The sequence below is a fragment of the Hemitrygon akajei genome, chromosome 7 (assembly GCF_048418815.1).
Source record: "Hemitrygon akajei chromosome 7, sHemAka1.3, whole genome shotgun sequence".
In the NCBI taxonomy this organism is placed as follows: Eukaryota; Metazoa; Chordata; class Chondrichthyes; order Myliobatiformes; family Dasyatidae; genus Hemitrygon; species Hemitrygon akajei.
The window spans coordinates 107,787,908-107,802,196 of record NC_133130.1 but is presented as its reverse complement, the minus strand read 5'-3'; the positions used below and the strand labels follow the sequence as shown (position 1 = coordinate 107,802,196).

The 14,289-nt window shown below is 48.7% G+C and overlaps 1 protein-coding gene across 1 annotated transcript; it reads left to right on the top strand.

The window, feature by feature from the left end:
• Window positions 1-4,303: 4,303 nt before the first annotated feature.
• LOC140730778 (uncharacterized) lies at window positions 4,304-9,317 on the top strand. Its single transcript, XM_073051659.1, has 2 exons — window positions 4,304-4,906; window positions 8,668-9,317. Exons 1-2 carry the CDS (start codon window positions 4,346-4,348, stop codon window positions 8,830-8,832), a joined length of 726 nt encoding a protein of 241 aa, XP_072907760.1. The 5' UTR covers window positions 4,304-4,345; the 3' UTR covers window positions 8,833-9,317.
• Window positions 9,318-14,289: the final 4,972 nt, after the last annotated feature.

Here is a 14,289-nt window from a genome sequence, read left to right as displayed (position 1 = left end):
AAAGAGATACAGACTGGAGAAGGGAGAGTCTGATAGAAGAGGACAGAAGTTTGTGGAAGAAAGAAAAGGGGGGAGGAGCACCAGAGGGAGGCAATGGGCAGGATAGGGTGAAAGAGGGAAAGGGGATGGAGAATGGTTAAGGTGGGGCATTACCGACATCTCCCAATGGCCACCCATTTTAGTTCCACTTCCCATTGCCATTCCTCAACTGTCGCGATGACACAACACTCAGGTTAGAGGAGCAACACCTTATACTCTGTTTGAGTAGCTTCCAACCCGATGACATGAACATCAATTTCTCAAAATTCCGGTAATGCTCCTCCTCCATTCCCTTTTCCCTCTCTCACCATAACTCCTTGCCTGCCCATCACCTCCCCCTGGTGCTCCTCTCCCCTTTTCTTCCTTCCATGGCCTTCTGTTCTCTCCAATCAGACTCCCCCCTTCTCCAGCCCTGTGATTCTTTCACCAATCAACTTCCCAGCTCATCCCTCCCCTTCCCTGATTCACCTGTCACCTTGTGTTTCTTTCTCCACTCCCCCACTTTTTAAATCTACTCCTCATCTTTTATTCTGGCCGGCTGGTGGCACAGTGGCATCAGCGCCGGACTCTGGAGTGAAGGCTCCCGAGTTCGAATCCAAGTCGGGCCACCCCCGAGCACACTTTCCATCCACGCCAGGTTGAGCATCGAGCTAGCCAAAAAAAAAGAGGGGTCAAGCCAGGAACGTTCATATCATGACCGGTTAATCTGAAAAGAGACCAATCCTGACACCACGCACCAGACAAGAATGGCTGACTGTCTGGTGCGACACGCTAAAAAAAATCTTTTATTCTCCAGTCCTGCTGAAGGGTCTCAGTCCGAAACGTCGACTGTACTCTTTTCCATAGAAGCTCCCTGACCTGCTGAGTTCCTCCAGCATTTTGTATGTGTGTAGCTGTCAATCTTATTGTTTCATCACTGTCATCTTCACTTGGGACCACTGTAGAGACCATGCCACGTCCATCCTGTAATTCCTCAAAGTTCGGATGGTGGCGCTGTCTCAGAGGTCTCTAATACGGGCTCTAATTCTCTGAAATCCCGCTGGTGCAGGGAGATTGTTCGCTGTCAGCTGTAATTCCACGGGTGGAGCTTCAGAAGTAGGTATTTCCCAGGGCAAAATGCCAGCACCAGCATTACTAGCAGGACCACCCTCTTGAAGTCACGACTGCACTTTCAGTTTGCTAATACTAGAATCAAACAGTCGGATCCAACAGTATCACACTTACACATTCGTCGGCACTCTTGTGCTGCCTGTTAAATTAATTTATGTTCACTTGCAGTGAGCCAGATATATCAGTAATAGGCTCCTCCAGTATAGGGGCATCTTGAACATTATGGGCTTGTAACACAAACATGAGAGAATCTGCAGGAGCTGGAAATCCAAGCAAAAGACACAAAATGCTGGAGGAACTCAGCAGGTCAGGCAGCATCTATGGAAAAGAGTAAACAGTCAACGTTTCGGGCCGAGATCCTTCCTCAGGACATAAAGAGTCTTCCTGATGAAGGGTCTCGGCCCAAAATGTCGACTGTTTACTCTTTTCTATGGACGCATCTCGTGCTGGCCACGTGCTTTTTTGCGGATTGCAGATTTTGACTGTCTGGGTCCTGCTGGGGTGGGGGCGGGGCGGGGGGGTGATGGTGGTGGTGAAGGTGCCCACTAAATGGCTGAGAGAGTTCTGAAGTTAGTCTTTTTGAGTGGCCAGACACCACTGATGAAAGGGAATAGGAAGACAGTCCTGTAGTTATTCCCTCAAAAATAAGCCTACCGCTTTTGTACTGTTGGTGTGGGGGTGGTGGTCGGGTGTATGGTGTTGTGGACAATATTGAGAAATATACCTGATATAATCATTATATATACCTGAACTATAATCACTATGTATTAGCTATTTACTATACTATGTAATCACTTCTAGGTACCGAATATTAATATGTATTATTTTACTAGGCACATTTTGTTATGTGTTGTTTTCACTAGATACTTTGTACTCTCTTAGCTGCATATTATGGCACTTACAATCCACCTGTTTGTTTTGCAACACTATTAGCTGCGATGTATCCCATGTATTACACTCAGCCTTTGTTTAGTACGAGATAACGGTGGCGGACAGGATGCTGCGAGCAGGAATGTAATGTGAGGGAGGTTGTCTGAAAAACATAATCTTGGCCACGAATAAGGCCCCAATGCGAACGGGTGAAAAACAATGGTGACGTACCGCGGGCTAGGCAAAAGCGATTAATTAATTCATATATAGATGATATGCAACTAAAAATTGATTGGGTATGCTAATAAAACCGAAATGTAACTGAAATAAGAAATTACTATAAAGAATGCTGGGTGGGCTTTCGGTGACAAGTTCATTGATTGCCTCAGCCTTTGTTTGCAAATAAAGGTTTACTTTTCTTGAAGAATTAATTGTCTGAGTCTCCAAGTCATTTCAAGTAACCACGACAAAATTGGCGACCGCGAGCAGGGTCGGAAAGAGACCCGCGGAAAAGATTCGGCGGGTTGAGGCCGCTTCCCGGTCCCTCGGGAGCCCTTACAGAGCTAACAGAATTACGGGTGCACCCAGAAAAAGATAAGCGCTTTTTGCGACAATTTGGATTAAAATTCTGTTGCTTTTGGAGGTCTCGGGGACTCAGAAGTGTGTAGCAACTGCCGAAGGGTCTCTCCGATCCAAAGAATCTGGCAGAATTGAGGGTTAACAGAGGAGGCTCAGAGGATTGATCAAGAACACTGTAGTGAGGGTAAGTACAAATAAGTTAATAAGAAGTTAAGTTAAGAAAAATTCCACGTGGTGTTGGTAAATCCCTGTGGATACCGCTTCACACAGAGCGAAGGGCTGCACGGGCAGGGTAAGGAAAAGTAGAGTAAATCCCTGTGGATACCGCTTCGCAAAGTGCGAAGGGCTGCACGGGCAGGGTAAGGAAAATTGAGTAAATCCCTGTGGATACCGCTTCGCACAGAGCGAAGGGCTGAACGGGCAGGGTAAGGAAAAATAGAATAGAATTAGAGTAGAAAATCCTCGTGGATACCGCCTTAAGAGATAAGGGTCTGAACAGACGAGGTGCAAAGAGCAAGTTCTGTGGGTACCGCTCTGAATAGAGGTCTGCACGGGCAGAACAAAATAGACTAGGCATAGAATTAGAGTAAATAATATTATCCAGTAAACGAACTGTGAATCTCTGAAATACCTTAAAAAGAGAGAATAACATGAGTGAAGGAACGGCAGTACAGATTCTGAGCAAAAAATTCCCGTTAATTAAATATGAGATCACAAAAACTTCAGAAAAATGGGAAAAAAGAACCAAAAACCTGGTCACAAAGTGGCCAAGAGAAGGAACGTTTGATGTAAGTTTGTGCGAAGAAATGGAGGGACTAATTAAAAAATTACAAACCAAAAGATAAATCTAAGAAAAGAGGGCAAAAAAGAGAACGAGAAATGGAAGTGCTAAAACTCTTCAGAACGGAGGGAGAAAGGCTGAGGAGGACAGGTAGAATATTGATTACAAGCGAGGAAAACACTAAGGTGCTGGAGAAACAGCCTGTTAGAGAGAGAGAGGAAGGTACAGTGAGAAGCTGGCTTCGGCTCCGTACCCAGATGCGAAAGAAACAGAAAAACCCCCTCCCTATAATGAGGAAGGAACCCCTAAGCAGTGCCCCCTGCTAACGGGAACAGTAAACATGCAGGGAGAAGTACAAGTTTGGGATAATGAGGAGGAAATAAAACAATACGAGAAGGAAAAAAGCGGCGATATGGAACGAGATAGAGGGAGAAAAGATAAAGATAGAACAGGAAAGAAGGGAGATGGAAAGAGAAGTGGAAAGGCTACACCAGCTGAGAGAGAAGAGGGATTATGAGGAGTATCGGTTATACTATACAGACTAGAAGAGAACAGGAATCATCTAGACAGCAAGAATGGAGTGAGTTGAGAGGAAGTTGGAGGAAGGTAGGAGACGAGAGTTTGGAGGAAATACGAGAGAGGACGGAGAAGCAGATATTGGAGATGGAAGAGGGGACTAGAGTGGAGGAGCAAGGAAGAAGGTATACCCCAGGAAGGTATGAGTGGCAGCCAGTAGTACTAGGGCCAGCAATAGATAAAGAACCAAGTGAGGAAGGAAGCTTGATTACATGAAACGGGGAGAAGGAAATGCTGCCACTGCTGGTAAAGGGATCAGGACAAGTACAGTATATACCTTGGGGATCCCAGGACCTGGAAGGGCTGAAAAATACTCTGCCTAGTCTGCACGAGGGGGCAGGTAAGTGGATTAGAGCCTTTGAGGAGGAAACAACGGGACGATTGTTGGCTATGGGAGATTTGAAGGCACTGCTGATAAGGTTGATGGGAATTTCCAAGTTGAAAGAACTGATGGAGATGGCTGGCTTACAGAATGTGGACAGTCCACAGACTGATGGGGCCAATTTTGATCCAGTGAGACAGAGGGTATGGCAGGCCCTCAGGAAGCTTTATCCACCCAGAGTAGACCCCAAAGCCTTAAAGGGGGAACTACTGGGAGACACTGAAAACCCAGCAGCCTATGTAGAAAACCAGTTGAAAAAGTGGAGACTGGAGACTGAGCAAGAGGTGGAAAATAACTTGTTTCTGAACTCACTGTTCCGACAGAGCATTTTGGATGCAATGCCTCCGCAGGTCAAGTCTAAATTGGAGGAAGTGGTTGGGCTGTCGTCGCTGACCCCACGAGCATTCAGTGATCACGTAGTCCACGCAGTGGAGAAATATCGGAGAGACAAACGAAAGCTGGCTGAGCAGCAAGAAGAGGTACAGCGAAAGCTATTGCAAATGCAGCTCGAAGAACTGAAAAAGAAGGACAAAGACAAAAGCAAAAAGATGCTGCCAGCCATCACTAGTGTGAGTACAGCCATTACACCATTAGATGGGGGAACCGGTCATTCTGTCAGTCAAAGGCCAGAAAACCCCATGCCAATAATGAATGTCTCCAGCAGAACATTTCCACAGATGCCCTATTGGGGACAGAGTAGAGTTAAGCAACAGCCCAGACAGGACTGGAACTCCCAAGGAGGGGGGCAGAGGAGTTATGGGCAAAGAGGACTAGTGAGGAGACAGGGGGAAAGAGAGATAGAAAGATTGTGCTGGGGATGCAACCAGCCTGGACACATGAAGAAAGACTGCCCATTTAAACCATGGCCCGTCTTGTATCAGCAGGAGCCGATGGCAAGGGAGCCACCGTTTGGCCACATGCCGGCTCCTGGGGGTCCGAGCGGACCTGTAAACCCCTATGCAAGGTATTAGGGGTGACCCGAGAACCCGAGTGGGAAGGGACATTACCCAATGATAACGAGGGAGGCAGAGGAGGAACCTATGGTTCAGGTTATGTTAGAAGGGCAACTGACACCAATGATGATAGACACTGGAGCCACGTACACTTGCGTACAGCCACAGTATGCCCTTCACCTTCCCATGTCAGGAAAGTTTATTAAGACGGTAGGGTTCTCGGGGAAAACACAGTTGACACAGTGCACGGCTCCAGTGCATTTGAAAATGGGAAATAAAGGAATTGTTTTGCCGGTGCTAGTATCTAAAGGAACTCCGATTAATTTGTTAGGCAGAGATGCTTTATTGAAACTGGAATTAAAATTAGAATGCACCAGAAATGGGTTAAGTGTGGAAAGAGCAGGGGCTCAATTGATAGTGCGAGAAGATAAGAGAGCCAATGTTTCTTGGATAGGGGACATAGAAGATCAGATCTGGGATACCTGGGAAAAGTGGAAACAGGGCGTGCAGGCCATATTACCTGAGGCTGTAGCGCCCAAATCTGAGTTACATTGTACTGTAATTTTCGATGAGGCTCAGAATAAGGAGGTAGAGAGGAGATGGAACATGAGGACAGATATTCGACAACACCTAAAAGGGGAAGCCATTGTAATTGGGAAGCAGGGGGCAGCCCTGCAAGTCAGGTGGAATACCTTCTTGAAAGAATGGTACAGGATACCGGAAGCTGTACCCCACATAACCTTGCTGGTAAATGAGGGATACCAGTCTAAAGACTTAGGATCCCTAGTAAAGCAGGTAAGCACCGTAATGGTTTGGAGAAAGGTTATGCCTGAGGTATGGATATCCGGAGACAACAACTACATTAAGATAGGGACAGGAACTATGAAGGAAGTTGAAGTAATTCCTCAGCCACACATGCCGTTGTTGGGGCAGACAAGGGGTCGGCAGAAAAATAAAATATTGGACAAGTTGCCATCTATTCTGTGGTCGCAACATGACACGGACGTGGGCAAAATAGAAACAGCCAGTCCGGTGGAGGTAAGGTTAAAGAAAGGAGCAGTTTCACCTAGGAGACCACAATATCCCTTAAGGCCAGAAGCAGAGGAAGGTATAGCGCCGACGATACAGGGACTGTTAGCGGCAGGAGTGCTTAAGAGAGTGAACAGCCCCTGCAATACCCCGCTGTTGCCTGTCCCAAAAGCGGACAGGTCTAAATGGAGACTGGTGCATGACTTACGAGCAGTGAATGAGGTAGTGGAGGATGTGGCAGCAGTGGTCCCGAATCCACACACACTGCTGACTAATATCCCGCCAGAAGCGAACTACTTTTCAGTGATTGATTTATGTTCGGCTTTCTTCAGCATTCCCTTAGCCGAACAGTGTCAGTATTTGTTTGCATTTACATACAGAGGCAACCAGTACACCTACACTAGAATGCCACAAGGAATTAAGCATTCACCACATGTTTTTAATAAAGTATTGAAGGAAGATTTGGCTGGCATTTCACTGGAAAGTACACTGATACAGTATGTGGATGATTTGTTGATTTGCTCTGAAAGTGAAGAGCAGTGTGAACGGGATACTGTGATACTTTTAGAGAAACTGGCGTATGGAGGACATAAAGTATCTAAGAAAAAGCTGCAATTTTGTAAGCAACAGGTGGAATATTTAGGAAGGATGGTATCTAAAGGTGTGAAGGCAGTAGCGCCGAGTCAGATTGAGGTGATTACGAAGGCTCCAAAGCCCCAAACAGTAGGGCAGATGATGACGTTTCTGGGAATGACAGGATATAGCTCAGACTGGATTGGAGAATATGCTGAGATTGTAGCACCACTGAGAAAGATAATGAAAGAAGCAGGACATACCAATTTGAAGAACGGCTTACAGTGGATTGGAGAGGCGGAGATAGCTTTCAATACTATTAAGCAGGAATTGCAGTCAGCACCAGCTTTGCCTGACTACGAGAAGGTTTTTCATTTGTATGTATCCGACCGACAGGAGGGTTATGTCACAGCGGTTCTAACACAAGAGACAGGCACAGGAAAAGCAAAGCAGCCAGGAAAGCGTCTGGGTGTACATCAGTTATTATTGCACCCCAGGTAAGCCTCGAGCCGGAACCCATGATAGAGGACCTGGTTGAAATGCAAGGTAGGGCAACGTTGGCAGAACAGACAATGTGGGGGCGACGGGGGGCCAAGCAGAACTTAGAAGGCCTGTGGAGCACAGAGGATGGTTTGTGGGTAGCTCCTACTCCTTTGTTGACTATCCTAATTTCAGAAGCACATGGAGTGGACCATTGTGCAAGGGGGGGAAGTAATAAGGAAAATAAAAAAGGATGGTTTCTGGTCGCCTTACTTACAGGCTTCGGTAGACTATATTTTAGCACAGTGTGAGGTTTGTGCACCGACTAATGTTCGAAGGGGGATTGCAACCCCAATAGGTCACATACCCGTGCCTGAAGGACCATTTCGACATCTGGTGATCGACTACGTAGACATGATAAAGACGGTAAGAGGGAAAAGATACATTCTGGTGGTAATTGACAGGTTCAGCAGATGGGTAGAGGCAATACCCTCGAAGGATCAAGGGGCAGGAACAGTGGTAAGGTTCCTGACAAATGAAGTGATCCCAAGGTTTGGAATACCTTCGGAGATTAGCTCGGACAACGGTTCGGCCTTCATCCAAAAGGTGGTCAAATTGGTATTACAAGTACTGAGAATAAAACAAAGGTTTGGATGTGTGTACCACCCACAGTCACAGGGCATGGTGGAAAGAATCAATGGCACTCTGAAGGCCAAACTAAACAAAATTTGTGCAGACACTAAACTTAATTGGGTCGATGTTTTACCGTTAGCATTGATGAGTTACCGCATGCAAACTAATTGAGTGACATGCCTGACACCACATGAGATGCTCACTGGGAAGCTATCATACCTGTGATAGGGGTAAGCAAAAATGTTGAATGGATAAACTATATATACTACAATCAACAGAGGTTCATCAACTACACCGATGATGCACTGGAGGCCTTAAGGCAACAGCTGGATGCAACTAGCAGGGTGGCGTGGCAAAACAGACAGGTACTGGATTGGCTTTTGGCAGAAAAAGGGGGTGTGTGTGTGATGTTTGGAGATCAATGCTGCACTTTCATACCGAACAATACTAGCCCAGAAGGGTCTTTCACCAGAGCAATGAATAAATTAAAGGATCTGCGGAAGGAGGTCAAACAGAGTGCAGGATTTGGGCATCAGTGGTTTGACTGGTTAGAAAGCAAACTAGGGGGATGGGGTGCGTGGCTGATTAAATTGGCAATGACTGCAGGCATTGTGCTGATAAGTTGTGCATTTATTCTGTGCTGTTTTCTTCCATGTCTCAAGACTTTGATAATGCGTGCGACAGCAAAACAATTCCCGATGCTCCTGGAAATTGTTGAATCTGACCCTAGACAAGGAGAAAAGCCGATGATGTACTGTTACAGTCTGCACGATGCATCAAGCGGACTGGAAGGTGTTAATAATGTGGACACTAGTCTGTATGTCTGAGTCTTTTTTCCTGTCTCAGCTACGGAGGGACAGGTTTTTGGCTAGGACAGCCTAGGATAACAGAGAGAGATCATTTTGAGCTCCGAGTATGGAAATTGTAGTTGACCCAAATTTGGGATTAAAATGCTGGACTTTATTTTGGCTTTGGTGCACGGCCTCTGAGTGTTCTCTTTCTGTGTGAGACCCTGTGGGTCTCAAAGGGGGGATTATATTGAGAAATATACCTGATATAATCATTACATATACCTGAACTATAATCACTATGTATTAGCTATTTACTATACTATGTAATCACTTCTAGGTACCGAATATTAATATGTATTATTTTACTAGGCACATTTTGTTATGTGTTGTTTTCACTAGATACTTTGTACTCTCTTAGCTGCATATTATGGCACTTACAGAACACCTGTTTGTTTTGCAACACTATTAGCTGCGATGTATCCCATGTATTACACTCAGCCTTTGTTTAGTACGAGATAACGGTGGCGGACAGGATGGTATGAGCAGGAATATAATGTGAGGGAGGTTGTCTGAAAAACATAATCTTGGCCACGAATAAGGCCCCAATGCGAACGGGTGAAAAACAATGGTGACGTACCGCGGGCTAGGCAAGAGCGAGTAATTAATTCATATATAGATGATATGCAACTAAAAATTGATTGGGTATGCTAATAAAACCGAAATGTAACTGAAATAAGAAATTACTATAAAGAATGCTGGGTGGGCTTTCGGTGACAAGTTCATTGATTGCCTCAGCCTTTGTTTGCAAATAAAGGTTTACTTTTCTTGAAGAATTGTCTGAGTCTCCAAGTCATTTCAAGTAACCATGACAACAGCCTAACAGCCACAAGCACAGCAACCAGGTCTCTATTACTGAGTATGGCTCTGCGGCTCAGAAAGGAAGTTGGGAAAAGAGAAGGGGAGCAGACAGAAGATTCTGTGGAGGTGAGTAAGACAACCGGATGGTATGTTGCCTCCCAGGTACCAGGATCAGGAAAGGTGTCAGATCAGATCTACAGCATTCTAAAGGGGGAGGGTGAGCAGCCCGAAGTTGTGGTACATATATTGGCACCAACAATAGAGGTACGAAAAGGGATGAGGTCCTGAAGACAGCATATAGAGTTACGTAGAAAGCTGAAAAGCAGGACCTCAAGGACACTAACCTCTAGTGTAATATGCCAGTGAGGGTGATTTGGCAGATGAATGCATGGCTGAGGGAGTAGGGTTTCAGATTTCAGGATCTTTGGTGTTAGTGTATTTAATATTTCAGTAATATTGTAAATATATTGTTTGATTAAGCATTCTTTGTTGTTTACATAATTAATTACAGGTATGTCGTACTTGAATGGCATCTGTCAACACGTTACTGTTGTTCTCCCTCACTCCAAAGAGAAAAAGCCATAACTTCTCAATTCACCTTTGTAATCTCTAGCCCAGGCAGTTCCTGGTAAATCTCCTCTGCAGCCTCTCTAAAGCTTCATTCCTGTAATGAGACGACCGGCACTGAACCCAATATTCCAAGCGTGGTATTCCAAGACAGGACAAATGACCTAATTCTATTGCTCATGTTACTGTGTACAGTAAAAACATTAGGACCTCAAAGTGCCCCCTCCCACACACAATTTTCAACAAAGCCTCAACCCTTCCCCCATCTGTTTACTTCATCAAAAGGCACCAGCACCTTCCACTCACCAAGCAGGCAATATCAAAGCCCCCAAGAAAGACCATGAACTGCAGTACAACAAAAATAAACACTCACCGGACAATTCAGCATACCAGTCTCTCTCTCTCTCCCCCTAATAAAGGGCCAGGGAGGTGTCACACAGTGAGAGGGGAAACTAACAAGATAAAAACACTCACTGATTTACAATGCCACATATAATTCCCAGCGTTATCCCTACTCTCTTTCTGGAACATTAGCCACTGTCCAATCATCGGGTACAACTCCTGTGACCAGCAACAAAGCCAGTCCTCAGACACAGCAATTTTATTTTGTAGTAGCCTGGGCTACATCCCATCTGACCCTGGGGACCTACCTAACCTGTTTTTCAGAAGATGTAGCACATCCTCTTCCTTGACATCAACATGCCAAAATCATTTCAGCGTCTGTGGGACTGGAGAAGCTATGGATGTTCTCAGAGCAGAGAAAGTAAAGGGGGAAATCAAAAGCGGCATTGTTGCTTGACACGGAAACTGCACTACAAATGATTGGAAGGCTCTACAATGGGTGGTCAAAACTGTCCAATGCATCCCACACTGACCCAACGCATCATCACAATCACCCTACATATCATCACACTGACCCAACCCAACATTACGCTGACCCAACGCATCATCACACTTACCCAACCCATCATCACACTCACCCAATGCATCATCACACTCAACCAACGCATCATCACAATCACCCTACATATCATCACACTGACCCAACCCAACATTACGCTGACCCAACGCATCATCACGCTGACCCAACGCATCATCACACTGACCCAACCCATCATCACTCTGACCCAACCTATCACACTCACCCAATGCATCATCATGCTGACCCAACGCATCATCGCGCTGACCCAACGCATTATCACACTGACCCAACCCATCATCACTCTGACCCAACCCATCATCACTCTGACCCAACCCATCACACTCACCCAACGCATCATCACGCTGACCCAACGCATCATCACACTGACCCAACGCATCATCACTCTGACCTAACCCAACATTACGCTGACCCAACGCATCATCACGCTGACCCAACGCATCATCACACTGACCCAACGCATCATCACTCTGACCTAACCCATCATCACACTGACCCAACCTATCATCACACTGATCCAACCCAACATTACACTGACCCAACGCATTATCACACTGACCCAACCCATCACACTCACCCAACGCATCATCATGCTGACCCAACGCATCATAACGCTGACCCAACGCATCATCACACTGACCCAACCCATCATTACACTGACCCAACCCATCATCAAGGACACATATACAGAAAGGTGCCAGAAAAAAGCCAGCAATATCAAGGAAGGATCCACCTCTCCCTGCTCATGGAATGTTTGTCCCACCCCCATCAGACAAGATGCTACGATCATCCACACCCAGACCAGCAGACTCAAAAACAGTAACTCTCCCCAGGCAGTAAGGCTGATCAACACCCCCACCCACTAACCCACCCCTCCACACCCCCACCCACTAACCCACCCACTGACCCACCCCTCCACACCCCCACCCACTGACCCACCCCTCCACACCCCCACCCACTGACCCACCCCTCCACACCACCACTCAGTAACCCACCCATGCACACCCCCACCCACTGACCCACCCCTCCACACCCCCACCGATACACCCCCAACCACTAACCCACCCACTGACCCACCCCTCCACACCACCACACAGTAACCCACCCATGCACACCCCTACCCACTAACCCACCCCTCCACACCACCACCGATACACCCCCACCCACTGACCCACCCCTCCACACCACCACCCAGTAACCCACCCATGCACACCCCTACCCACTGACACACCCCTCCACACCCCCACCCACTAACCCACCCACTGACCCACCCCTCCACACCACCACCCACTGACCCACCCCTCCACACCCCCACCCACTGACCCACCCCTCCACACCACCACTCAGTAACCCACCCATGCACACCCCCACCCACTGACCCACCCCTCCACACCCCCACCCACTGACCCACCCCTCCACACCACCACTCAGTAACCCACCCATGCACACCCCCACCCACTGACCCACCCCTTCACACCCCCACCGATACACCCCCACCCATTGACCCACCCCTCCACACTACCACCCAGTAACCCACCCATGCACACCCCCACTGACACACCCCCACCCACTAACCCATCCCTCTACAACCCCACCGATACACCCCCACCCACTAACCCATCCCTCTACACCCCCACCCACTAACCCACCCCTCCACACCCCCACCGATACACCCCTGAACACCCCCACCCACTAACCCACCCATGCACACCCCACCCACTGACACACCCCTCCACACCCCCACCCACTGACACACCCCTCCACTCCCCCACCCTAAACAGCCCCACCTACTGACACACCCCTCCACACCCCCACTGACACACCCCTCAACACCTCTACCCACTGACCCACCGCTCCATACCCCCAACCACCGGCCCACCCCTCTACACCCCCACCCACTAACCCACCCCTCCACACCCCCACCCACTAACCCACCCCTCCACACCCCCACCGACACACCCCTACCAACTAACCCACCCATGCACACCCCCCACCCACTGACACACCCCTCAACACCCCCACCGACACACCCCTGAACACTCCTACCAACTAACCCACCCATGCACACCCCCACCCACTGACACACCCCTCTACACCCCCACTGACACACCCCTCAACACTTCTACCCACTGACACACCCCTCCACACCCCCAACCACTGGCCCATCCCTCCACACCCTCAACCACTGGTCCATCCCTCCACACCCTCAACCACTGACACACCCCTCCACACCCCCAACCACTGGCCCATCCCTCAACACCCTCAACCACTGCCCCATCCCTCCACACCCTCAACCACTGGTCCATCCCTCCACACCCTCAACCACTGACACACCCCTCCACACCCCCAACCACTGGCCCATCCCTCAACACCCTCAACCACTGCCCCATCCCTCCACACCCCCAACCACTGCCCCATCCCTCCACACCCTCAACCACTGCCCCATCCCTCCACACCCTCAACCACTGACACACCCCTCCACACCCCCAACCACTGGCCCATCCCTCCACACCCCCAACCACTGACACACCCCTCCACACCCCCAACCACTGCCCCATCCCTCCACACCCTCAACCACTGCCCCATCCCTCCACACCCTCAACCACTGCCCCATCCCTCCACACCCCCAACCACTGGCCCATCCCTCCACACCCTCAACCACTGGCCCATCCCTCCACACCCTCAACCACTGCCCCATCCCTCCACACCCTCAACCACTGACACACCCCTCCACACCCTCAACCACTGGCCCATCCCTCCACACCCTCAACCACTGGCCCATCCCTCCACACCCCCAACCACTGACACACCCCTCCACACCCCCAACCACTGACACACCCCTCCACACCCCCAACCACTGGCCCATCCCTCCACACCCTCAACCACTGGCCCATCCCTCCACACCCCCAACCACTGACACACCCCTCCACACCCCCAACCACTGACACACCCCTCCACACCCCCACCCACTGGCCCATCCCTCCACACCCCACTGTTGTAGTCTGAGCTGCTGTCCACACAAATGGCTGCTCAGTGACTTCACTGACTCCCCGCACAGTAATGTGTTGTCTTCCTGCCCCTTGTACAGGACACCACGTTGCCTCAGTATTCACACATCTCCATTTGAA

Coding starts and splice junctions, on each gene's coding strand:
- LOC140730778 (XM_073051659.1), top strand. CDS start 4,346: ATGGGAGATTTGAAGGCACTGCTGATAAGGTTGATGGGAATTTCCAAG. Junction 4,907..8,667: donor TGCTGCCAGCCATCACTAGT/GTGAGTACAGCC, acceptor CCATGTCTCAAG/ACTTTGATAATGCGTGCGAC.